Below are 26,393 nucleotides of genomic sequence, written 5' to 3'. Positions count from 1 at the left end.
TTATAAGGAGATGCTGTGCTGTGGCATTCCCAGGAGGGTCTCGTGAAGAAGGCCACTGACCATCTACAGGGCTGTGCCTGAGCAGGATGTTTTCCTGACCATTTGCTTATCCCCTGAATCAGCATCATTGTGCCCAGCCAGGTGATGCTGTGTTACTGGGAAAAGCTGGCCCCCAAGCCAGCAGCTCATCTCCTGACAGCAGAAGCACACTGGGCTGTTGTGCAGGAGCTGTGGGCTCAACTGTGTACATTTCAGGGACTTTCAGAGCAAGCCTGATGGACAAGAGGCTTGGGGACCACTTTTATGGCCAGCCTTCCCTGCCTGGGCAGCACCTTTTTCCTACTTAGCCTGCACCTCACCTCAGTTCAGGGTGCCCCTGGGACATGGGTCGTCTTGTGGAGTGGATCCCCTGCCAGGGGCACAGGTTGGCTTTTCCACTTTGTGCTTAATGCAGGACAGGTCAAGTGCCTTTCCACGAAGGCCAGACCAGGACCTTCTTCCCCTTTTCCTTCTCCTCTCTTTTCTCCTCTGCTCCCAGCACCATGGTGCCCCTGGCTCCACTGCATTGTGCCGGGCCTTGTCTCACAAAAGGGGGCCCTGGACCTGGCTTCTCAAGTTGCCCATGATGAGAAATGTTCATCTTTTTTTGAAAAAGCAGCAGAAGGTGGCAAATGTTGAATGCCTTTTTTCCTCCAGTTTGCAGCTTTCCACAAACACCATTGAAACATCAAGTGTGTCCGAGACCTGCCTTCTCTATCGTCTGCCTGCCCCAAGTGTCTCTGGGGGCAGAGACCCCCATGAGATAAGTCTTCCTAATAGATTTTTTCCTTTCTGTTTTAAAGGAAACAAAGAAAACAAATGCATAATCATTTACGGCAGAACATGTGCCCTGCCCATCAGAACAGGAGCCTTGCGAACGGGCCAAGCCATCCACGTTTGGATCCTGAGGAAATCCAAATGGCCGATGTAAGACCTTTTGTCTCCATCTCCTTGTGTGTTACCGAGTGCCTATTTTCCACCAGGGATTTGACGTGGATGTGTATGCTTACACACCTGCGCACGTGTGCGTGAGGAGCAAAACACTAACAAACTTGAACAAAAAGATGAGAGTCTGCATAGACATTTCCAAAACCAACATCTGAAGGGAAACGTGTTTTTACTTTGAAGCACAGGATGAGATTAGGGCACTTGGGACAAGCTTGTTTTGATAATCAAGTGTGCTCCTGTTTTCCTCTAAGAGAGATGTTCCTGATGTTTCCTGTTTATTAAGCTATCCTGTCAAGCCCCACTTTGCGGTGTGACGAATGGAATCGGTGCGGTGGCGGCTGAAGCTGCCGTGGTGACCATGTCATGCTGAGGCATGTCGTGATGATCTGGTCAGCACCACGTTAGCCCACCAGCCCATACGAAGAGTTGCATCCTGGGCAAGGTGGGATGTCCTGGTGGGATGCCAGTGTCACACCAATGAGAATGACCTAAGAATTTAGGACCAGATCCAGCAGGGCAGTTCAGCCACTCTCGTGACTTCAGTCTCATGAGATTCCCATCAAACTCTGTGAGCTCAGTAGGACTGTCAACGTGCTTACGTGCCTTGCTGGACCAAGGCATTGAAAGGGGTCAGAAAAAGGGAGGGGGAAGGCAGAGCCAAACGAAAAGAAGTACTGATGGAAATGAGCACAATGAATCAGTTACAAGCTCTGCTGGGTCACCCCTTGGATGTTAAAATTTAGCTAGGTTGAATCCCAGCCATGAAGGAAGAAAGGGAATTTCTAAGAACCACAGCCCTCTGGCCCCAAAGTACTGACTCCCCCAGAGAGCTTAGTGTCCCTGTGAAAAGCAGTGCTTCTTGTTAGATGAAGGAATATCTCAGCATAAATATTTGGATTACACCTGGTGTTTCTGTAGGACTTGTATCTCGGGCAGATCTCATGTGGTTGTCTTTTTGCTGGTACTGTCAGGTGTATAACCTCCTGTGAGCAGAGGTGTTTTTCTGCTCAGTAGCTACATCTGGTACCACTGTCCTTTGGGGAACTCCTTGGCTCTTCATATCCTTCTGCAGGCCCCATGCCACAGCCCTTTTCCAGTGTTCAAAGTGCAGGGGCAGAGAAGAGCCTCCAGCCTCCTTGTCTCTTTCCATGGGGTGCGGAGCTGCCAGGTTCTCTCACTCCTCATCTGATTTCACCAGAAATAATCAAGCCATCCAAATTTGGCTGTGGCAGCGTTGGCAAGCTGGTGGCTGATCTGTGTGATTCTTCATATTTTACAGTATATTTCTAAGAATGTTTCTGCCACCGAGCATGTGATCCGAAGGGAAACAGAGACAACCTTTTCGGGAAGTCACTCCTGCTCCCCATCTCATCACTGCTCCACAGCCACTCCAACGTCCAGCCAGAGGTGATGTATACCATTTTCCCCTGAACTTTCTCCTGCTGTTTGCGTTAAGATGCTGTGAGATTCAAAGCCAGTAAAAGGTTTTCCTTTCACCTCCCTTTCTGTTTTTATTTGATGTTTGGCACTACACTGGTATACAGGCCGTGTCAACACTGCGGGTCTTTGCTGGCACAGCTAGTTAGTGAGAGGTGTGGAAAGGTGTGATCCTTGACCTGCAGCGAGGTGCCAGCAGGAACCTGCAGTGCTGACGTAGCTGGAAGCTAGGAGGAAATGAAGTTGTGCTTTCATGCTTTGCACAGACACAAACAGGAGGATGCACCTAGAAAAGGTTTTGCAAGTTGTATTTGCAACCACACTGTAGACCTGCAACAATTCATTAAGCACATGAAGGTTATTTGTTTCATGCTTGATATATTTAGAATGTATTTCCCTTGTGGAAGGCAAAGTACACAAAATATCACAAAGTGTTTTGGCCAGTTCCTCAAAGTTAGAGTCTGACTTGGGAGTCACACAGTTTTTCACCAGAAAAAAACACTCCTGCGCGATTTATCGCAGTCCAGAATGTTGCGTTAGAACATCCGCCTCTGAGGTGGTGGCCCCCCTTTCACTGGAAGTCTTTCTGAAGTTCTCAGGAAAACTGAGGCTAGCAGGAAAGTACCAATAATTCTTGCTATGAATGAGGCATAATTTTTTTTACATTTCAAAATAGCTGTTGGGGGGGAAGAGCAGCACGGCTTGGAAGCTGAAGTTCTCATGGTTTTTGAGAGCATTTAAATTGCAGATGGAGCTTCCCTGTTTTTATGATGCCCAGAAAAGTCCTTCAAATACTCTAGAGCAAGTCCTGTGCTCTTTTGTGTTTAGATGTTCAGGTTCTTCCTCTTGCATATCTCTTGTGCTTCTTCCAGTAAGTGATGGTGTTTCCCTAGGAGAGCACTTGCCTTTGAAAAGTGACTGCAGGGTGCGGGGGGGCTTCATCTACAGCCTGTCAATGACATATAGATCACGTTGCGTTGACCTGATAAAGCAAAAGATGTCCTGGCTTATTTACTTCATTAGCCTGATGTGTTTGTCTCCATTTGTCCAGGAAGCAATGAATCCTTTCAGATAAAGCTCAAAGATGTCTCCTGGCAGGTTCTTCAGGGTTCAGGCATTCACCAGGGATGAGCAAGTACTCTCAGTGTACAATGCATCAGATCAACTTCGGATATTGAATTTAGGATTTCAGGTTAATTTCTCCCCAGACTCCTCTGGCTAGACCTCCAGCAAGTAGAGAGGGAGCCAAGAATGACTTGCTGGGTTGGAAATGACTGCCTTTGTCCGGGGAAATCCTACCCCTGGTGAGCTAGACGGTGTGTTTTCCAGGGTTTTTTGAATTCGTACACGGCAGCCAAACCCTGACTAGGTGTGTGCAAGCTTGAGCCAGGTGCACAGAGGCTCCTGTGCCTGTAGAGCTGCACCTTACCAGCCTTCCATGCTCACTTCAAAGTCCTGGGACCCTGGGGCCATCTCTGGGCACCTCCTGAAGACATGAAGGTGTGTCTGGAGGGCAGTGTTAACACATGACAGCTGTGGGGAGGCACCTACCTTGCATAGCCTCTGGTCCTGGCTACCTGCCACCTGATCTTCCAGAGTCAAGTGCAGCGAGCAGGTGTTTCTTGAAGTCATGCCAGAGGCAAACTACTGGCATAATCAGGCCCCATTTTACTCGATCAGCGCCTCTAATGAGGATGGCGTTTGAAGTTATAAATGAGTGTAGTGGTTGCAGCCAAGCATGTGCCTGAAGCCATCAATAATTAACAAGTTCTTGGGAAGTCTTAATAAGGCCTGGTCTCCGCTACAAACCCCCACCTAAAATCTTCTGCCAGCACAGCTCCATCTGGTGCAGTTTGGAAGTTCAGAGCTGTTGCTCTAATGGATCACCGTATTTCTGCTATGGAGAGGGGTCAGCCTGGTGTCTGTGGCGTGGGTGGGCCCCCAGTGTGTGCATGGCCCAATGTGTCCCCGGTGAGTCCTTGAGGGATGTCTTCTTTGCACCTAGACTAGGGCAGGTGGAGCTCCAAGTGCTCAGCAAGGTCTAGCCAACATATCATAGTTTTTGTCTAGCACCTTCAAAGTGGTTTGCAGCCAAAATCTTTTATAAACCAGTGGAAACTGAACATCTAGATTTACCTTTGGTATGCTTTTCTCTGCTCATGACGAAGTAATTTTGAGTGTTTTTTTTTTTCTGGCTCTTTTCTGGTAACATTTCTGAAGGGGCTGTCACTTGGCAATGCGGATAGCACGTTTGAAGATCCTTTGTGAACTTGACTTGGCACGGCCTGTGCATTGCTCCACACTCAGAACGCTTTGCAAGCACAAAGCAGAATTGCCCTGGCCTCCCTCCAGAGGCTGTCCCATTCTGTCCCTGGCCATCAGGAGGGGGTGTGATAAATACCCACTATGCACTGGTTTGCCTTTCTTTACCCTCTAATCATATCTCCAAGAAGTAGCAAAGAAAGGTGAATCAAAGGCAGGGTTGTGAATTTGGGCATCCCTGGCCAGATGAATCCTAGTGAGAAAGAGAAAGGGGTTGCCAGTGCAGAGCAGAGTGTGAGCTGTGCCTGCATGCAGCTCTTTGCTGAAGACCTTGGTGGGGATTCCTTGTTCATTGTCTATATGGGGTTTGGTCCACAGACATGAAAGCCACACCTGGAGCTTGGAGCGGACGGAGAGCCTGACTTCAGATTCACAGTCTGGGATAATGCTGTCCTCAGTGGGAACCAGTAAATGCAACAGCCCTGCGTGCGTGGAGGCACGGGCTCGCCGTGGGGCTGCCTTCTGCATTGAGGACTCACGGAGGCCCATGACGCAGTATCGTGACTCAGTGGATTCTCTGCGGGACTCACCGCACAGCGAGAGGTCAGACCCAACAGCTTGATGCTGCCTGGCACAGCAAAGGCGAGCCATGCCCTCTGTGCCAGACACAAAAATGTTTGCCTCTGCCCAGCCCTAGAGCAGCAGTCCCATGGTAGCACTGGAGAAACTCCAGCTCTGGTCCTACCAGAGGAAACCACTACCCCAGAAGGCCATGCTGGTAGGGACAGCAGCAAACACTGCACCCTGCTCACCTGGTGGCAACGTAGGTTTGGAGCACAGGGATGAGAGGAGCGGAAAAAACCTGGCTGCAGTCAGCAACTGGTGGAGAAAAACTGGCTGAGAGCACACCCTGGGCAGCTTGGTGGGCTGGCAGCTCAAGCAGGGTCTAGCCCTCAGGTATACGGGGAAAAGATGAGCATCCTCAGCACAGCCCTGGATGGCCTGGTGAGCAGGGGTGCTGTATGCGGACACAGCCTTGGGACAGGGCTCTGTATGACCCAGCATTATGGAGAACACAACTGCACAGCTGAGACACCATCAGCCAGTGTGAGGCAGCAACAGCCATCCTCTTCCCAGGTCTGGTTCCTCATGGTGCAGAAGCACATCTCCACCTTTGCTCCAGCCCTTTGTGGGTAGCTGTGGCCGACCCTGGGTGGCCACTTTTGGGCAGTTACCCTTCAGGGAAGTGGGACTTGTCCATGGGGCAGAGGAGAAAGGTGGCATCTCCTGCTCTCTCATTCCTGTCCCCGGTCCGTTCAGGCAGGCTGACCCAGCTTGTACAGACATCTCATACTTCACAAGACACACTGGTAAAAAGGCACTGGATGAGCTTGGGAGCCTGGGCAGCCTGAAACAAGCAGAGACACAGATTGGCACTATCAAGAAGAAATGAAATCTGCTCCTCAGAAGGAGGTGATGCAGAAGGAAGGGCTGTTTAGAGAGGGGCTAGACCAGACCTGAGTTGCCACACTGATGCTGTCACTAGAGTAGACGAAAGCAGTAGATGCCTTTTTGAGACACCAGATTTTTGCTAAGTCAGAGGAAGCAGTGCCAAGGCTTTCCCCATCTGTGGCCTGAGCAGGGGGAGGGCATTTCGGGCATCTTCCTTGGAGACAAGCCTGGTAGCTCCGGCGGGAACAGAAAGCAGCTGGCAGGCAGATGGGAGGCAGGGAAGTCTTGCCTCAGCCTGCTGGGAGGTGCTGCAAGGTTTGCAGTGATGCAGGGTGGGAACTGCACACCGAGTCCCTCAGGAGACGCAGTCCTGGGATGCATGGTGCACGGTGCCCAAGCACCCACCGAAGCCAGTAGCTCATCCTCCCTCAGCACAGCGGTGCAAGGTCCCTCCACCTGGTTCCCCAGGAGATGCTGAGCTCCAGGACCAGGTGCTGGTCCCTGCGCCAGGTGTTCAGCAGAGCGCGGGCACAGATGGAGGTTTTTGGGGTTGTTCGGTGTCCAAACGGAGGTGTTGCTTCTTTCAGGTACGTGTCGGCCCTGACCACACCAGCACGCCTGTCGCCTGTTGACTTCCACTACTCGATGGCCGCGCAGGTGCCCACCTTTGAGATCACCTCTCCCAACTCGGCGCACGCCGTCTCCCTGCCACCGGCAGCCCCCATCAGCTTCCGTGTGGAGGAACAGCAGCCCCTCCTGCGGCGGTACCAGCTCCCCTTCCAGGACACGCAGAGGTACGACAGCTACTACCAAAGGAAGACCTACCTAAATGACAGCGTAGGGAGCCTGCCCTCCAGCCCCTTCCGCATCACGGAGGACGACGAGTACGAGACGACGCAGGAGTACGTCACAGCACTAGAGCAGCCAAAGAAAACAGCCAGCAGCAACAGGCGGTGGAAAAAATCCAAACTGAACGGGCACGTCCCTCACAGAGCCAGAGCCGTCCGGGACTCCTTCTCCTTGAGCAGTGCCTCTTACAGCGAGTCTGACGAGGAGCTGGTGGCCGAGAGCACCCCTTTCCTAAGCACTCAGAACAATGAGGCGGCGCACACAGAGTCGCCCCCACCACACCGGCCGGGCGACAGCCGGACTCACTACCCCTGCAGCAGGCACAGTGCCCACGGGGAGAGCCGGCGCAGCAGCCTGCCGCACACGGCGCCCAAACCCGACCCCGGCCCTCTCTAGGCGCCTCCCAGACTCGTGCGCCCGCAGACGTAACCCGCATGGAGGAGGCCGAGGAGGGAGACGAGACAAAACAAAAATAAATATTTTTATTTTATATAAAAGAGGGAAAAAATATAACAAATAAAATGTTTTATTTTCATTTTAGCAAAGTTGTCTTATAATAGCTAATGGCAATGACTTTTTTATAGGGAATCTCTATTTATATGTAATGTCTTGATTTACAGCTTCCGAGAAAAAAAAAAAAGTAAAAAAAAAAAAAAAGAAGAAAAGAAAACAAACAATAAAGTTAAAAAAAAGTGGGCCAATTTTTGACTACTTAAAAATAGAAAACAAAACTATCGTGGTGCCTTTTGCTGTATGCTAGTGCTGGGATTCATGCCGAGGATTCTGTTTCAGTAGCATTTTTAAGATCATAGATTTTTTATTTGGGAGACAACCCGTCACAAGGGCACTCTTCCGTCGGAAGAAAACAGCCTCGCCACCTTGCCCCATACTCTTCTATTAATGATCTTATTCTTTAAGGTATCGTTTAAACACACATCAAGGACATGAGTGGGAGCATTTCCATTGTCATGTCTAATAGGGATCTGTCTTGCCCTGTAAAATACTTGTGTTTTTTCTTAAATCAGGAGAAAAAGAAACCCAACAGCACCGTACTGAAATGCAGAAATAATGTTTCTTTTGCCACACAGGGAGGAAAAGAAAATGAAATCGCGCAGCAGCAACAGCCCTTACAATATAGCTCTCAGCTATTTGATATCAGCTGTCAGGCCATTTCACCTGGGGGTCTGAAGCTGGGTTGGCACAGGTTTGTAGTCAAGGCAGACACCCGTACGGACACGGTGACATAGTGCCCCGTTACGCATGGTTGGATGCAGTCGGCTGAAGCCAGCCCTGGCAGGCGGACGGCGCTGCGTGGCGGTCCCAGCAGGGTGGTCTCCATTCAGCTGCGGTGCCCCGCGGCTGCGTTGCCATACCGGCGCCGTGCTGGCCGCGGTGTCCCCTTGACCGAGTGGTGCGGCCACGGTGCCACGTGCCATGTAGGGCTGCCAGGGCTGTGGCATCCCCTGTGCCATGCTCAGCCATGGTTCAGCCAGTGCCAGGAGGATGCCGGGCGGGAAGCCCCGCGGCACAGCACGGCCACAGCTCGCCCTGGACACCGTGCCAGGCAGCTGCCGGCCGTGCTGCCCCAGGGTTTGGCAGGAGCCTGAGCGCTTTTGGCCCCGCTTGTCGCCCCTGCATCGACCAGGAAGGGCCCTGCGCGGGGCAGCCCAGCGAGTGGATTCCTCTGTACCACCGTGCCGTGTATTGTAAAGACAGTTGTTACTGTCATGTCGTGCCATCAATGATGGACGTCGTGTTTCCAAACTCGGAGCAGCTCTGGCCATCGGCTCTGTGGCGCAAAGAGACAGTCCTGCGTGTCCGGGCGGCAGAGCGTCCCCCATGGAAGTGCCCCTCTCTCCTCAGTTCTCTGCAGCAAACCTGTTTACATTGTAGCCTGACTTTTTTTCTTTTTATATTTTTACTTCTGCATGTCCTTTGCATTTCAGATACTGTAGATTGGATGCATGGTGAAGCTGTGACTGAGAAGATAATACAACAATTGACAGTGTATTTCATTTAACTTTTAGCAATAAAGTAACTAAACCCTCTATTCCTCACCCATGATGGGGTCAGATAGAAAACTCTGCTAATTTGTCATAAGATGATTGTCAAAGTTTGCTCTGGATTGTCTGAATGTCAGAACTCTCGACTGTTTAACACTTGAACATTTTTTATATTATAAATAAAATAAGAAATAACATGCTGTGGGATGCATTAATCTCAGGCAATCTGGGGGCAAATGGGGATCTGTGACAGGTACCATACACAGAATCACAGACTGCTTGAGCTTGGAAGAGACTTCTGGAGGTCATCTGGTCCAACTCCCCTGCTCAACCAGCTCAGCCAGAGTCAGTTGCCCAGGACTGTGCCCAGTCAGGTTTTTAATATCTCCAGGGATGGCAACACCACAACTTCTTTGGGCAACCTTTGCCAGCACTTGGTCACCCTCAAAGCAAAAAAGTGTCTTCTTGTGTTCAGACTGAATTTCCTATTTTTTAATTTGTGCCCATTGCCTGTGGTCCTGTCACTGGACACTACTGAGAAGAGACCAGCTCCCTCTTCTTCATTGCCTCCCATCAGGTATTTATATGCATGGATAGGCCCCCCTGAGCTTTCTCTTCTACTGGCTGAACAGTCCCACCTCTCTCATCCTCTTGTCATATGAACGATGCTCTGGTTCCATAAACATCTTTATGCCTGTAGAGACCCAGAGGTGGGTGTTTTTCTACCTGGCATGGACATTTGACCTTCACGGCAGGGCTCAGGAGTGGAGGCTTACTGAGGTGAGTGGATAATACCTACACGTCTCCTGGGGGGGATGCCATTCCTTCTCCACCTGCAGACCTGGAGGTCCCCCTTCACCCCACCTGTGAAAGCTTTCTGTTGTGCCAAGAAAAGCCAAGATGCATGGCACGTGCTTCACATGCTGGCACCGATTTCAGTGACTTTTGCAGAGGAGTGGAGATGTGTTGGGTGCAATTCTGCAAGTGCTGTGCCACCATGCAACATCTGCCCACCCACAAAACAGGTCCCTTCTTCAGCTTTTCCATGGCAAGTCTGTGTCTCTGGCTAACCCCCGTGTAGGGGAATCACTGAGAATATGGTGTGTTCACAGGAAGCACAGTTCCTGAGGATGCACCCATGGCTCAGTCCAGCTCAGACCCCATTCCCTTGTTCCTGCTCAGTGAGATGAACAGGTGCCCAAAAGTCCCAGCTGGACTCACCTGGAAGGAAAGGGATGTGCTACACACTGGTCTGAGTTGACCCCATACGAATGCACAGAGCCATGAGAGAAGTCCCCTGTCCTCATAATGATGCCCATGCTGAAGGCCAGGCTAAGCACACCCACATGCTGGCCTTCTGCTCCAACACCCCCAGGATGCCCATTGCCTTGGAGCTGACCTGACTGGGTCACAGGCCACCCCTAACATCCATCACACATGCTGTGGGGACTCCAGCCAGACCAGAGGGATCAGCACTTCACCCTGAATAAAGGCATCTCAACACTCATTTCCCAAAAGGTTAAAGGATCCTGCCACAGGGCCCATGTGACCCAACAGCAAGGTGCAAAGGAGGTCTTTGACGTCTAGGACTGGGATAAAGGCGGGAGGGTCAAGTTCTGATCTGGGTGACATTTGCCATGTAACCTTTGGGCACATCATGTCCCACTTCTCAGCCCCGAGCCTTGCTGGATGAAAGCAGCAGTACTGTGCAGCTCTCCAATCTCCAGCAGCTCCTGGAGCAAGGTGAGATGGACAGGAATGGGCAGAGAGCACCTGACCTCCTGGAAGGAACACGCATGGGAGGTCACTGAGGGTGAGGATCCCTGGGGAAACCAGCCACCTAGAAGAAAGAGATGGGAGGCCTTTGGGTTCCCTGGCTCTCCTCAGCGTCTGTGAGCTGATGAGCTCTGTTCATGGAGAAGTCCACTGAGGGCTGGCACAGCAGCATCTGCATTACAAGAAGGCTGCAGCTCTTGGGCTTCCTGCTGCCTCACCATGGGCTGGGGTGCAGAGCGATGGTGTGGCCGAACCTCAGGGTGTGCTCAGTGCAGCCGATCTACACCAGACATGACCGTTGCCATCTGCTCTCTGGGTCCCTCAGAAAGGAGATGAGGGCTTGCCCAGCATTGCCCCACGCAGGGGGATATTTTACTGCTCCGTGGTTTGCAGGGATCTGTGATGCTCTGCATCTGCTGAGACACCGCTAGCTCTGAGCCATGGCAGCCTCGTGATTTCTTGTTCAACGTGCCCCTTAATTCCCATAATTGTGTTCTATATTTGGAGGCAGCTACACTACTTCAATTTTCTCTCCAATTGCCTCTGAAGGAAGCCTGTATCTCTCTTTTTTCCCTGGCTGGTTTATTTTTAGACCCTTCATTTCCAGCCATGTGTATTCCTAGGGTTTGGCTGTAAATATTTTAACAGCAGTTTTCACAGGTGGGGGGAGCCACCGAAGCCTCCTGCCAGCTCTGCTCCACATGTAAGATGCCTTTGCCGCCCTTCCCAGAGGGGAGGGAATTGCTCCGCTGACACAGATGGGGTGACGCAAGCAGAAGAGGAGTGATGGATCCTGGCTTTGGGATTGCAAAACCAAAAAAGCTCCTCTGAAATGAATTTGGTGCCAGTTTGTGTCCAGGAGAAGGAACCTGGCAGGAAGGTCAGGCTGAACCAGTGCCATCAGGGGATGCTGTCTGAGACCCGGAGCAACCGTGCTGCCTGCTGTAGGGCTGGGCACAGGCTGGGGCTGTGACAGAAAGTGCATTTGGGTACCTCCAGGACGAGAAAAAGATGTGGCTGCTTCATTCCTCTGAGATGCTGCTCGTCTCTCTTAGTGGTGGGTGGCTGAGTCCTTCACCCCAGAGAGGGAAAGAGAGAGGAAAAAAGCAATTTCTGCCTGATCACAAGCTGAGGTTGCAGGTTGGTCAAACAAGGCATTATTGGGCGTTCTCAGTGCTCTCTTGTGGGTAAGATTCTCACCACATCTGCACGTGCATATGCACATGGATCAGTACTCGTGCATCAGGGCAAGCTGCTGGTTGTCAGTAAGTGCAAGTTTAACCCTCTTAGCTGTCCTGCCAAGGTGTGTTTAACACCGGCTGCCGCCCCTTTCCACATCCATTGCATGGTGAGTCTCATGGCTCTGAGGGCCTTTCCTGGTGCCCAGAGGAGACTTTTCAAGATCCTGCTTTACCCTGCAACTTACTCCTGACCGAGGATGGCAGACTGGCACCTTCAACGGCGGGACTAAGCTGCTCTTGATGGCTTCCTCAAACACACTGGAGATGTCACTGCCTGCTGGAAGGGATGGTCAGAAAGGACAGGCTGAGGTACAAAATATTACCTGGGATTTTGGAGAGCAGGAGTCAGGCCTGGCTTTCCCCTGGGCTTCCATTAAGTGAGTCTGGGCACCAGACGCTTCATTTTGGAGGTCTTCAGTGTAAGGGATGTCTGTACAGTACCTGACGCAGCAAAGAATACAATGCTTTGAAGAAACAGCCATGACATTCAATGTAGCCATGGGCTCCTCTGGGAACAGTTCCCAGAACATCTCCAACCGCCAATGCAGATGTTGGTGTCTTTGTCGTCCCACGAACCTCTAGGCTGCATGCAGACAGACAGACCTGGGATGCACCAGACGGAGGGAAGAGTTACCTGAATGTGTTCCCAAAGCAGCCCATCTGTCCACACCTGCTCCATGGGCAAACCATCCACCATGGGCAGGACAGTGCTTTCAGCACCCAGGAGGATGGGTGGGCTGGTACCCGACTCATGGAAAGGCATTGTGATTTTCTGGTGCCCTCTGTCCACAGAACCTGGCTTTCATGCAACAGGCGCTGGTGGAGATCTGTGTCCGCCTGGCCATCTAGTGCCGTGAAGTCTGGGACCAATCCAACACACGGTGGAACTGTACTTCAGACCAATTCTCTTTACCAACAGATTCAGCTTTATTGTTATTCTTTTTTACATGATTCTTAGTGCATCATTTCAAATAAACTATCAAACTGTACAAAGAAACAGAGATAAAAGAAGAGGTGACAAAGTTGGGCAGAGGTTTTTAGTGTCATGAACCATCATGGAAAACAGTAGTCTATAGGCTCTCAAACGTTAAAGGTCCAAATAAATCTTATTTTGTTTCTTTAAAAAAATGCTGCAAAATATAAACAATAAATGACTGTAATTAGCAGCGACAAGATCCTTCAAAACTGGAACTTGATTACTGTGAATGGACCTAGGGGAAAGAAAAGCAATCTGAGATAAAGGAGCAAACCAAACAGTGAAATAAATAAATAAAGTGTGGGAGGACAGTCGTGGCACTGAAATGCAGAGGAATCACTTCTAGCACAACAGTAAATCATTGGACCACAAACAGCAGAAAGGAACAGAAACACAATTCCCCGCTTTAAAGAGTATAGCATGTGCATTGCAAAATGGAGGAAGTACAGCATTGATGGGCAGATGGAATCGCTCCTGCACACGAAGGTTCAGCTCGATCTGAGGCACGGCTCTAGTTGTGCCTCGAACCCAAGTGGCGGAAGCCATGGATGCTAAATAAGCAGCCACTTGTCCAGTTTGTCTGAACAAGCAGGAACAGGAGAGTGATGTTTCACAGCAAAGCCACATGGGATTTCCGTTTGAGTAAAAAAAAAAAAAAAAAAAAAAAAAAAAGGGGGAAAAAGAAAGATACACAGGCTACTGCATTTTTAAAAACATCCTGGTGGGCTGGGCAGACCTCCATGATCCCTAGTGTCTTCCCCAGGCAGCTTGCCTTCACTTACACACTGAGGTTAAAAACCCACATTAAAGTTTCCTTTTATATATATATTTATTTATATATATTCATATGTATATGTATATATATATAAAAAAAGGATAAGGTGGCAGAGGGCACTTCAGGCCTCTCCTTCCGTGGGCAGATGACATTCCCACATGCCACACTGAAGACAACTCTTGCTTGGTCTGTGACTAGCTCATGACACCTGTCCTATTGCGATGTGCTGAACGGTGCTCCTCTCTGGGGAGGGACTCTGTGCTCTTCTCTGGGAGCACTGGTGGTGCCACAGACCATCGTCTCAGCTGAGTTTCCTGCACTGCAGGGAACTGTGGACATGAACTGGTGGGGACTCCAGGGAGAGAAGAAGGAGGAGAGAGAGTGGGCTGGTGGAGAAAAGAGCAACCTGGCCCTTGGAGAACCAGCATATTCCTTTGTTGTGCAGGCTGCAGTAGGAGGGAAAGAAAAGCCACTGGTGCTGTTGGGGATAAAGAAGAGATGTCATGTCTATGATGCTGAAATGCCAGAGCATTGCCAGAGAGTGTCAACTAAAGCTTCTTTGATTTCTTTCACTAGAGCAATCACCGTGTCTACGGTTTTGCCCATGTAATTTTCTAGGTAAAATTGTGCTCATTGATCTAGTCCAGGAGCGCAAAGCATTGCCAGTTCATCCCCCTTGTGCAGATGTTCCTTGTTAAGTGTTCTGCTCTAAAATGTCCTTTTCCGCCTTACAGCTGATGGACGTGTGCCCTTGGCTCAAGGAAGGGCTTGAATGTGTCTTCCGCAAAGCAATGTCGTCAGCTTCCACCTTGAAGAAACTGGTTTCAATTCTCTCCAGGTCATCTGTCCCGACTTTTATCTTCATGCACAGCAGGTTGATGTATGTCTCATAGCGGCTCTTCTGCAGGGAAAGAGGGAACAGAGAGCCTGGGAACAGGGACAGGCCACGGCATGCGTGGCAAGCAGAGGCAATGCCATCTGCTACTGCAGGAAAACCCATCCTATATCGTCAGGATCCCACTAATCACACCCAACATGTACTGTTTAAACACAGCACAATGCCTAGTCTATGCAAAGCCTGCAAAGACTATCAACCCATCATTGAAAGGGTTGAGGAGAAAGGGAAGGGTTGTGCAAGACTCTCCAGTTGCTCTTATGGGTCTTGACTGCCCCTCTGATTGTATAAGGCGGATACTGGAGGCAAAACCAGACCAATAGATCTGTTCCTTCCTAATTTAGGAGTTCCCCTTGATTGATTCAAATACTTCTGCTTGCCATTGCTTCCATCCAGTGATTCACTTGTTACTGCTGAGTTGTGCCCCCATTGCCTCTCACAGACCACGGCATAAAGGGAGGCATCTCCTCACTGTCTGGCACCTTTGTTCCAAGGCTAGATGGGACCTCTTTTTACGGACTTGTATAATACTAGTCCTTTCCCCTAACATCGCAGGGGCAGCCCTTACTCGCTCCTTTGTCAGCACAGAGAAACAAGCATTTCTAGAGCACATTTCATAAGACAGATGAGATGAATTATGCTCTGGAAGTGCCAACTTCTCCTTGCAGACAGAAAAGGCAGCTTAGAGAAAACACTCAGACGGAGACTTCTCTGCAGGCATCCAGAACAAGACATCTGGAAAACAGGAGGAAGCAGCAAGCAACTACTTGAAGGGTTGGTACAAAGAGAAGGGAACCAGCAGCCAGAAACTGTGGCTTTGCAGAGTGAGGCTGGGCATTACACAAAAGGGTGGTGCAGCCCTGGTACGTGGGAGGTGGGACATTTCCATCCTTGGAGATTTCTGAGACGCGGCTACAAAATTACACACTCAGCCTGGGCTAATATTGGGAATAATCCAAGATCCTGCTGGAACCACGGCTAGAGGCCTCCAGCAGTCCCTTTCCACTGACATCTGTGTGGCAGAAATCACACCTTCTGCTCAACTCTCACTGGAACAAAATATCCCATTTCTCCCACAATTAAATGCTGCTTAGACTTTGCGGAGAGTTTAAACTGAGCTACATGCACCCTCAAAGAGTCTGTAATGAACTGTAACTCTGGTTTTGGCTTTATTTACAGAAACAGTTGCAGCAAAACAAGATTAATTCTCCCAGGGATTACCTTAGCTTTTTATTACTGTTGCTGAAAAAGACTGAGGCACACCAAGAACTGAACCACTTTCTTACTTGGGACCTGAGGAAATGTCAAGTTTCGGCACAGTAAAGGAAGATTTTATTTCTCTCATCAGTTTTCCCCTCCTCTGGTTAGAAATCACAGAGGGGAGGAAATATCTGTTATTTCTTTTTTTAGCTTCAGTGCAAAACAGTGAGGCTTGCTGCTGCCCCAAGACACCCATCCAGCTTGTGAGCCCTCGTCCTTCTCTCTCCTTTCATGCTCTCCCAGGCTCACAGCATCCACTCCAGAGTTCTTAGTTCTCCTCCATCAGCCAAGGTATCATTTATCACAGAAAAGATGAAAGTTCCTTTACCTCAAATATTAGGTAATGTTCTTTGAGTCTGTATTCCTCAGCCTCTTTTGACTTGAGGCTCTTCTCTACAGGATGTAATTTATGCTCTGCTAATTCATCTGCAATCTGCTTCATTTTATTTTCATGAGACCTCAGCTGTTCCTCCTGCCGAGAGAAGCATGTCAGGTATTAAAACGTAGGAGTGCAACACCCAAGTGCACCGCCTGCCTGTTGATGCGGGATCTGTCTCTGCAAGGACGTAAACTCAGCTACTGTGCTGGAGCCAAAGGTGCGCAGTGCGTTTGCAAATTCATCTGATAAGGAGCAGCTGAAACACAGGTGTTTGAGTAAGATCAAAACTCATGTATTGCAAGTGCCAAGAGTGGATTTCTCTGGCACCTGGGCTTCTTTAGCATCATAAACACAAAATGCTCTGCCAGGCAGAACCAGCAGTGTCCCCAGAGCTGCTCATCCTGCTCTTTTTTGAGATAAAAGTACCCTTCCCATCTGGGCTCTGAGAAAGGCAACATATGGCCACATCTGGTTCAGCAGATGGGAGCTGTATCTCTGCCCTGACATCTCAGGCTCTCCTCCCCTTTGCTGGGGGCCAGTGGCAGTGTGTCCCTACTCTTCGGAGGTGCTATGGCACGTTGGGCTTTCCCTGGACAGTGCTTTGCATGGCAGCTGCCCGTTGCTCTTGGTTAACTGAGCCTTCGGTAGCCGTGGTCTGGTGCACTGTGCCCCCTCGCTTCCAAAAAAACCTTCCCCACTGACTGGGACTCAGACTCCCCCTTTGCCTGTGGCTTTTCGGCTTAAGAAACAACAGGGTGCTGCCTCTGAGTGCCATGTTATAAAATAAAACAGGGCTGGAGCCAGCTGTTGGGCTCAGCAGCAACAGCTGTTTCAATTCTGGCAACAGAAAGGTGATGGGCAAAGATGTGATGGGCAAAGAGCAATAAACAAGCCAGAATCAACAGCCATACAGGCAGGTGTGTGTGCATAGGGTTACTTTATAGCTGTTGCAAAGGAACCATTGGCCAGACACCAGGATTTGCCACAGTCTGTCCAAGTCGCCCACTCCGCTCCCCCTCTCCTGCCCTGAGAACCTGAGCGTGTCTATCAGGCAGGAGCTGGGGAGCTGCAGACGAGCTCAGCCTGAGCTGCATGCTGAAGGGCTGGATGAGCACCGGGCACTCCTGCGTCACTCCTCTCTCACGTTACCTGGCACAGCTTGGTCATGGACGAAGGCAGGAGTGGGCGGCAGAACTTCTTCATGGAGCAGATTGCAGCTGGGAAGGCTGGGGCAGAGAAAATGGCAGCAACAAGGTTGATTCGCAGGATCCAGGAGAGCATTTCTTCTTTACTTCTGTTATGGAGGAGGGGAGAAGAGAAGGGGTGTCTGTAAATGCTCCTGGCCCAGGACCAGACAGCTCAGAACAGCCCTGGAGCCACCCGCTCTCAGGAGGGCCATTGGTGGCCTTGCTTTGAAGCCATTTCTGTGCCACCCTGGGTTGTGAACAGAGGAAAACACTGGTCGGTTGGCTCCTCTACAGCGCCCAAATGATTGCAGGGCTGTTGCCTGCCTCTTGAAGCCCTAGCAGTCCTGCCTTCCTCATCAGCTCTGATTGCATTCCCTGAGCAGCTCGGGAGAGGTAGCATGGTGGCAAGGGCCAAGAATATCCTGCTCTTTGGAGAGTGGGAGCCACACAACAGAGGTCCCATGGAACAGGGTGGACTGCTCATTTGTGTCATTCATGGGACACTGCCCAGGGTTGCTCATCAGATCTGCTCAGGCACTGCTCCCCCAGCCTTCAGTGGGGTTTTCACTGCACAACCTCAGATGTCAAGCTTTAGCTTGACATTAGTACCCCAGCCCAACTTACAATGTCATGTATTTCAGCAGGAGACAAGAAAAATATCAGACAGAAGATGACTCAGTCACACTTGACACATTAGCAGAGCAAGTTTCCTCTGCAAAGGACTAAGGAAGAAAGAAGATATAGCCTGGCTGGGGGAGAGACTTCTTTAATGAGCTTTAAACAGTTTCCCTGTCAAAAGCTGACGAGGGGAACCATCAGCTCCTTAGTTCAATGCACCATATAGATTTTTCTCCCTTTCACAGACTGACAACAGAAGTTAGTAAGGAGAGCCCTTTACTCAGCCCTTTACAACCCCACCCATCCTGCTCAGCCCACCTTGGTGATAGATGAGAAAGGACCTCCAGGACTGACACACAGCTACCAAGGGTGACAGATAGAAGCTGTGACCCCATGACCAAGTCCTTTGCACAGCCCTGCAGACCTCACTCTCAGCCCTCCTGCTCATCACCTTCCTCCCCACAGGTTTGTCTGCTCATGTGTGTGTTGATCTGGCCAGGTTGGAGAGAGTCTGGCAGTGGCTGGAGGCCAGGCTGCCCGTGTAGGCTCTGCAGAAAGAGCTGTTACTTACGGGGCCTGGAAGAGGAAGACTCTCCAGTCAGCTGTCTTCAGCTTGAGCACATTGGACTTCTTGCTGTAGTCAGAGGCTTTCGTGGCTAAGGCGTGGTGCACACGGATGGCGTTCTTCAGATCCACTTCAGAGAGGTCTTTGTCAGGTTTATATTCATCCTGTGAAGAGGAACGTTAATTGGATAATGACAACACTAACATTTGTGGGCTACTTTAATGAACCTGCCTTTCTCTCTGTGCTATAATCACAGAGTGTCGAGATCAGGAAAAGCACTGCTTTGTACAGTAAATGCTAGGAGCTGATAATGATAATAATTAACATCTGGCAACTTCTTCCATCATTAAGTTCACTTGGAAGATGTGAAGGAGATGAAAGTTTTAAACATAATTATAAATAGTTATCTCTAACACGGCACACGCCTGAGGCTTTGGGGGAAGGCACAAGACAGGGCCAGGTTTCTGCAGAGCTTCACCCACAGTGCAGAGCTCAAGCCGGGGTGCAACTCCCAGTCATCTGCAGGTATCAACGAGTGCCTGCCCTGGTGCTGCAGCTTTGCGTGGTTGAGGATCTGGGCTTGGGGTTTGCACCGTCTCGGGCAGCCCTGGAACAGCAGCATTCCTGCAGCCAGTGCACCTCCATGCAGGTGTGAGGCTTGCTGGGCAGTTGCCACACTGAGCATGGCCCACCTGAACCATACTTGGTCTCTCTTTAGTACATGTGCCCCTTTTGCATGGTCCCTCATGTAATTCATTAGACTGGCACTTGCAAATTGCAGCAGCCTTCCCGGTATTCCTGCTTTACTTCCTCCACTGAAGGACAATTTCACACAAGTAGGGAATGTAGCAATAACTATGTATGTATATATTTTATAAACAGATAGAAAATACCGAACATGGATTCTGAAAAGATGATCTTGGCACAGCACTTTTTAGGAAAAAAAAGGAGTTCAATGAATCCTGTGTTTACCCTTTGCTTTTCCAGTGACTGAGCTCCTGGCCACTTAAAGCGATACCCTCCCTCCCACTCTGCACCTCTGCCAGCTCAACAGCTGGTCCAGCGGGGTGGTGGGATGGAAGGATGGGCAGATGGATGGATGCACGCATGCATGGGTAAGTGGATGTAATAAGAACTGGCCCTGGCTAAAACAAACCACCACCCTCGACCATGTTAGATGCCATGTCAGGACAGGGTGTCCCTGGAAGGGCCTGCCTTGCCCCGCTGATTACAGTGCAAACCTACAGGACTAATTTGATGTTATGTTTTGCTTTCCTTGACTGTCCTTGGCCGTCAGCACAGGGCAGCTCTGTCCGATGGTGGTGGTCTATGTGACCCAGCCTTTCCTTAGTTTTCAAGCTAGAGCTTGGTCTGGACTGCAGATTTGCAAAAAGATGTTTTTTTTCCTGTGTCCTGGTGGTACAAATTCAGCCCTTCAGGGAAAATCCATGCTACAGTCTCCTGGTTGCTAACCTTGGTCAGGAAGGCTCGTCTCTGGTTGTAGGGTCAGAAAAGTCTCCCCTCTATTGCTCTTCAGAGCACTAGGGACCAGCACTCCCCAGCCCATGCATGTGGCTCACCCAGACCCTTCCTCCTGATGGGAAATAAGCTTCCAAAGCCTTTCCTTCCCTCCTTTATTTAAGCAATCATCCCATCTGGGAGACTGGTTGCCATACTGTGCTCACCGGCACGTGATATTTGGGCTTGTGCAAAGAAATGCCATGGGGCCCAGAGCCCAGAAATGTCTGGCATGGGCTCCTGGTTCACAAAGGAACCCCAAAGAAAAGCCCTGGCTTTCCAGCAGAGGAAGGGGTGGGATCCTGCAGTCAGGGTGGCATTCAGATGGGCTGCGCTGCGGGGCAGTATAGACGACCTTTACACAGTAGGGATTTCAGTAGCCAGAGGAATGGGCTATTAGCCTTTTAACAAAGAAAAGCAAATGCTTTGCCTTATGAGGACCTAATATGTTAGCCCACTTGGAGAGAAATAGTTGCCTGAGGAAGACATCATTGCTGCTCATATATTGTAGAGACACTTCCAATTCTGGATGTTTTTCTAAGGCTGAAGCTCTGTGCATCTGAATAAATCTGACTGTGATGCTCAGGATCTCTTATTTCAAGATAAGCTTTCTGAAAATACAGTGCAAATAGCTAGGCTTAATGGTGTGTGACAAGGAGAAACTGGCACGGCTGCAAACTGCTTTGACTAATGCAGATCTTCACCTCGAATGGTATCATCACGTGTTGCCTCTACTGATTTCAGGCTTACAGACATCAATGTAGATGTAAGGAAAAGCCAAAACTACTTCTTTTTCTGACACTGGGCCTGGTAAATCACCATAAGGTTGAATCAAGCAGGTTCTCTCTACCTTCTGCCTCCCTGCTGATGGCAACAGGCTGTGTTTGCAGGAGTGAATGGTGCTGGCACTTCTGCATGGGCCGGCTCTGCCATGAAGCTCGGTGTAATGCCTATGCTGTGGTAGTTGTGATGATATGTACGGCTGCCAATGCTGGGAGACCTCTGTGTGCTCTTAAACAGGCACGCTCCGCGAACATCTCCAAGGCTGTAAGATGCCACGCACACATGGCTGGAGCCATCACAGTGCCCAGCACTCACACCGTAGTGCAGGCTACACCGCGCAGCCTTCCCCTGAAGAATAACCCCACTGCCCTTCAGCAAAGCATGTCAGATCTGCTCCGAGGTCTCCAGCAGCTTCTCTACGTTCTGTCTCACTCCCTTTCTGAGCATTGAGGTAAGTTTAAGTGTGTTCATAAACTGCTGCTGAGGAAGAAACGTGTCCAAAAACATAATAGTAACACAGACATTTTCAGTGAAGGGATTCTGGTTTAGATCTCAAAGAATCTGACCTATACTAAAACATAAGCAGTATCACATTTGGAGGAACTGCAGGCAATGTTTTGTCCACGCTATAGTACTGCTAACCTCGCTCTCACCTTTTTCATAGTGTTATTCTGCTGTACATTTCCTGGAAAAGGGGCTAATTTGGTATCACAGGGTTGTTGAATTTTTGTCTTATGTGTCATGCACTGTTCACACAGGTACTTGTCACTGGGAAATGGGCAAGATATGCTATGCCACACCATTTCAGTTACCCTTAGCCCCCAGCTCCTGAAAGGTGACTTGTTTATTTTTCTGTTGCTTCTCCAGGCGTAGGATGGTGGGGGTCAGCAATTTTCAGGGTCTGTTTTGGGGATATCTTCTGCAGGAATTGAGCCCAGGTGTGGACACTTTGTTTTGGAATCCCTCTAAAGTAATTTCATTCACTTTCAGCTTTTAATGCTGATGGTGTAGACAGACTCCCTGTTCATGTGCCTCTCCTGCCTGCATGAAAGCTCTGCTTAAACATGCACGACGACCTCTTTGCCTGGGTTTAGCTTCTGCCATGGCAGTGCTCCATGGTGTCTTTGGTTCAATCTTCTGATGCCAGCTCTCCCCTACTGCCCACCCCTGCGAGCAGGTGGTGGGAGATCCACAACTAATATGAGCACCCCAGCTCAAAGCTTGTTTTATCAAGAAAAGTCATCTATCTCTTGTGCCTGCCTTCACAGGGCACCTGGGTGGGGTGAGAGAGCCCAGTGTTTGGTCCTGCTGCCCTCTCCTCTGGACTCAGCACCAGCCCTGAGCAGTGATGTGAATATGGACACGGAGTTACAGAGATTTCTCATGCTCTGTTTTGTGAGTGGGTTTTCCTCTTTTTGCTTTTCTTCAGCTCACATCTACCAGCCTAAACAAAGCATTTAATGAAGAATTAACACTGCACCCTTTTCAGTCTGGTCATGAACCTGGTGCTCCAAGTAGCAGTACCATGGCAAGGGCCTGCTTGCATGGGACAGCATCCATGGCTCGCAGTTGTACTGGGAACTCCTTCATGGTTGGGGGCTGCAAGGGCAGACCCTGCACCCTTTCCAGTAATTCTGTATAAAAGCACCTCAGGCGCTATAGCTCTCCATCATTCCTCTCAACACCTGTCTATGTGTGGTGATTAAGGGTTATTATCCCCATTCCACAGAGGTGAAGTAAGTTGCCAAAGGCCATGGAGTGAGTCAGTGCCCAGTGCAGATTGGAGCGCAGGAGAGGTGCACCCTGCTCCCAAGCCTGCATTTCTTCCTCAAGACTGTGCAGCATCCCTTTAGGGGATCAAGCAGTTGCTTCAGCAGACTATGCTAGAACACGCTAATCCTGCAATTAACACTGGCGAGTCAATGACGTGTGACATCTCTACACCAGCAGGTTTGTGGCTGCTGCCTAAATTGCTTCTAACAGACTGACTTCTACCTGTCCACCCACCCACTCTTCTGCCTATCTTATGTCCACCTGTGTCTGTATCTGGCCATTCCTCCTTCCTACCCATCTATCTCCCCAGGCCCTCCTCACCCCCTTCCTTCCCCCTCTCTGTCACTCTTATTTCTACTCAACTTGCTCCCCAAAACCAAATTGAGTTTCCTATTAAACTTATGGGAGTTTCCTATTAAAGCCTAGATCCTTGGTTGAGTCTGAGCAAAAAACTGGAACAAGCTGAGCCTGAGCTCTCTGGCGTCAGGTGGGTCTGGAAGCAGGTACTTCACATCAGAAAAACTTTCCTCAGTGATTTGTGCTCAAGCCAGGTTCTACCTTATGCTTATCTGCAGGCATCTTCCGCTGAGAGCTTGGAAGGCTGGCACACCATTTCTTTCCTGTCTTGTGCAACTCTCTTGTTCTGCAAACCACCCTATAGGCAAGAAATTCCACTAAGAATCGGCAGGGCAGGTGGATGTTTATCCACTCTCTGTTGTGGGGCTGGGAATGTTTGGAAGCGGCAGGGCAAGGACTTTGTCTTCATGGTCTCATCCTTCTCTCCTGTCTCTGCAAGCCTGATAGACACTGTCTACAGCCAAGTCCAGCCCAAGGAATGCTCTGAAGAGGACCACATACAGTCTGGCAGCAGCTCATGACTAAGAAACCCCTCTTTGCCCAAATCATTCGCTCAAAAGTTCCTCAGGTTAATTTTTGTTGTTCCAAATGCTACTTTCTTGGGGCATCCTTGGCAATTCCAGTCCCTTCTGCTAAGTACACATCAGTCATGGCTGTTATTTATCAGATGCTTTCATAACCTAGGCAAATCTTAGGTGTTTTTCTTCTTCAGTCCTTGTCCATAAAGAAAGCCCTCAGCCTCTTAACAATTTGCTCCTGAAGGTCATCTAGATAAGAACATTGGTCTTCTAACTGCCACGTCAATCTCATCCTCACTCTCTTCTTAAATTCTAAACACCTAGTACTAACATAGTTAATTATGTTAATATAACAGCCTGGATGGTTACTGCTGCTAGCCTTGTACAACAAAGAAAACCCAACCCCTCTGCCCCATCAGCAGCAATGACACTCAGTGTTGTCTTCATGGCTCCTTCTAGTGCTGTCCAAGCAGTCAAGAAAAATCTTCAGTAAACTGGATTTTGGTTCAGCATGGGAAGAAAATTCTGTTCTGAAACTGTATTTCATTCCAAATATATACTCCCTCAAGAGACTCAGCCCAAGGGATGTGCCCTAGAAGTCCTTGGTGAAAAATTCATTTAGTTCCAAATGGTTCCTGTGATTTTGATGAAATAGCATTTTGCTTTCCACAGAAAAACTGCCATAAAATTAATGTTGGTGGTAGCTCTGTATAGGTTAAATCCTCATGCATCACCCGTAGTCAGCATGAGGACCTCTTTGGTAGACTCCATGTGGAGACTTCTAATGAGACAAGAGACTGAGATGTAAGAAGAGTGCCACTGACTTGAAGAACACCACACTTAGAGGGCTGGAGAAGATCTGGGCTCTCCTGTATGCTGCAGCTTCCCTCAGCTGCAAGGCTGTAAAAATACCACTTGGCTAATAGCAACCCATACTGTAAATTACTATCGGCTGCTGCCAGATTTCTGTTGGCTTTGTGACATGTGCCATAGGATCTGGCAAAACATGAGAATCATTGGGGTGTGCTACGAGCTCTGAGTCATAATTTTGTGCTGCCCTGAGGATCTTTCTGCCGTTCTTATATAATCCAATGTTTGTTTACTCTCATTGCTTTGGAGATAATACTGCAATACATAGGAACATCTACCCACAGGGAGTGCTGGTCCAGCAAGGTGAGTTCAATGGGTTACTGCACAGCATGTGCTGCTAAGGTAGTTCAGACCTAGTTCAGTGGGTTATGCTGTTGCATGATGAACAGACATTTGGCATCCCTGGCTGGCTCACGCTGGCATTCAAGTGAGCCCCTATCCAGGCTGCTTGGATTTTATCACAGAAAAGACTATCCATGGAAATCCTCCTAGCATCCAAGTGCCTTGAAAGGCAGAGAGCTGAATGCTATAACATGCAGGGAAGCTCTGCCATGGTGACTTTGCCTCCCATGAGGACCTGGGATTTACACTTGTGTTGACTAGAGGTGGCTACAAAACGAATAGAGATGAAGAGAGACAGAAAGTGTCACTTGGCAACCCATGGAAAGACCCAGCTCAGCAAGGTCCTGAAGAAGAGAAACTTTAAGCATGTCCATACCAGACTCGTAATCAGATCTCGTAATCAGATCTATGCCAGGAAATAAAGCAATAGGTAGGATAAGGCTGGTCTGATGCTCTATCTCTACAGCTTCCTATTGCATATCTCACCAACATCCTGTTTCACCTATTCCATATCATCTGTTCATTCACTCTCCCCAACAGCTCCTACTTGGTAGGACACTTCTGCAGAAATCTTGCCTCAGTGTTTCCTCTTTCATACTTCTTCCTGTATGGCCCTTTTGAGGCTGTGAATAGTGTCCTTAGCATGAACACCACCAGCAAAGATTACGGCATCCTCCAGTTCCGTATACTGGTCTCTAGAGGAGCTCTGTAGATGTCCATGCATGCATTAGGACATGGATTCACCTCTGTTTGCATCTATGAGTCTCCTGCTTAGGACAGCATGACTGCTTTGGAGACAGCATGAAACAGCAAATGGGATAGTCCACCACAGTTACCTTTTGTAAATAAAGGACGGTCCCTTTAAGCACAGCATAAAATTTCTTCCAACCTCTTCTTCCTCTGGGAGCTAAAAAAGGAAGAACATTTATTTATACGTGTCTGCTTCTGCCAGTGCTGCTTGACCTTCACATTTCTGGCAAAACAAACCCTTCTCCTGGTCCACCACAGGCATGCACTGATGGCCAGACCTCATACACCTCCAAGCTATTGCTTATGAGTGGCTTGTCTGCAGGCACATATGTTTGAGAGACATTGGCTGGGAGATGCAGCCTCCCAGCAGGAACACAAGCAGGTCAAAACCAGAGATGAGCCGGTATAGGGTACCAGTGGACACGTGCAGGAAGTCTCTGCTCCTCCAAACCCAGGTTCATGTTCCTTGGACTAAATGCTTGAGGAGCAGAGACATTCCCTGAGCTCCTCTGCTTCAGATGAGTTAAGCAGACATACCCTGGATAAGTCAGCTTCTGTTCCACTGAGGAGGGAGCATTACCACCAGCTGTCTTGATTGACCTGGGGACAGAGAGCTTGCTGGAAGCTGGAGAGGAGCGGGAGGTGAGGGGAGCCATCTGCATCACCACAAGACAGCTGATCCTCCAGGCATGGGCTACTAAGAAAGTGCTGGAAGCAAGGGAGGCCTTTGGTGGCCTTAAATTAAAAATCTACTCAAGATTTTTAATTGGCTGTAGTGACTGGGACAATCATATTAATTAGCAAAAGGGGTTATCCAAGG

At 49.4% G+C, this 26,393-nt stretch overlaps 2 protein-coding genes across 5 annotated transcripts in view; one reads left to right on the top strand and one right to left on the bottom strand.

The window, feature by feature from the left end:
- The window catches only part of NRG2 (neuregulin 2), a 172,235-nt gene extending 164,852 nt beyond the window's left edge, over window positions 1–7,383 (top strand). Inside the window, exons 9-12 of the mRNA XM_068417249.1 lie at window positions 843–966; window positions 2,267–2,394; window positions 5,065–5,289; window positions 6,726–7,383. Coding sequence (XP_068273350.1) covers window positions 843–966; window positions 2,267–2,394; window positions 5,065–5,289; window positions 6,726–7,383 — 1,135 coding nt within the window. The remainder of the gene's footprint in view (window positions 1–842; window positions 967–2,266; window positions 2,395–5,064; window positions 5,290–6,725) is intronic.
- Window positions 7,384–12,910: 5,527 nt separating this feature from the next.
- PSD2 (pleckstrin and Sec7 domain containing 2) overlaps window positions 12,911–26,393 on the bottom strand; it is a 48,315-nt gene continuing 34,832 nt past the window's right edge. For 2 of the 4 annotated variants that reach the window (XM_068417204.1, XM_068417205.1), the window contains 5 exons: window positions 25,660–25,730; window positions 18,669–18,826; window positions 17,442–17,586; window positions 16,242–16,385; window positions 12,911–14,659 (listed from right to left, as the gene is read on the bottom strand). In XM_068417204.1, coding sequence (XP_068273305.1) covers window positions 14,453–14,659; window positions 16,242–16,385; window positions 17,442–17,586; window positions 18,669–18,826; window positions 25,660–25,730 — 725 coding nt within the window. In that variant the 3' untranslated portion in view covers window positions 12,911–14,452. Of the gene's footprint in view, window positions 16,386–17,441; window positions 17,587–18,668; window positions 18,827–25,659; window positions 25,731–26,393 lie in introns of all 4 variants that reach the window. The other 2 variants (XM_068417206.1, XM_068417207.1) reach the window with 2 other exon arrangements.

This window comes from Nyctibius grandis, chromosome 22 (genome assembly GCF_013368605.1).
Source record: "Nyctibius grandis isolate bNycGra1 chromosome 22, bNycGra1.pri, whole genome shotgun sequence".
Classification (NCBI taxonomy): Eukaryota; Metazoa; Chordata; class Aves; order Nyctibiiformes; family Nyctibiidae; genus Nyctibius; species Nyctibius grandis.
This window is presented reverse-complemented; position numbering and strand designations above follow the sequence as displayed.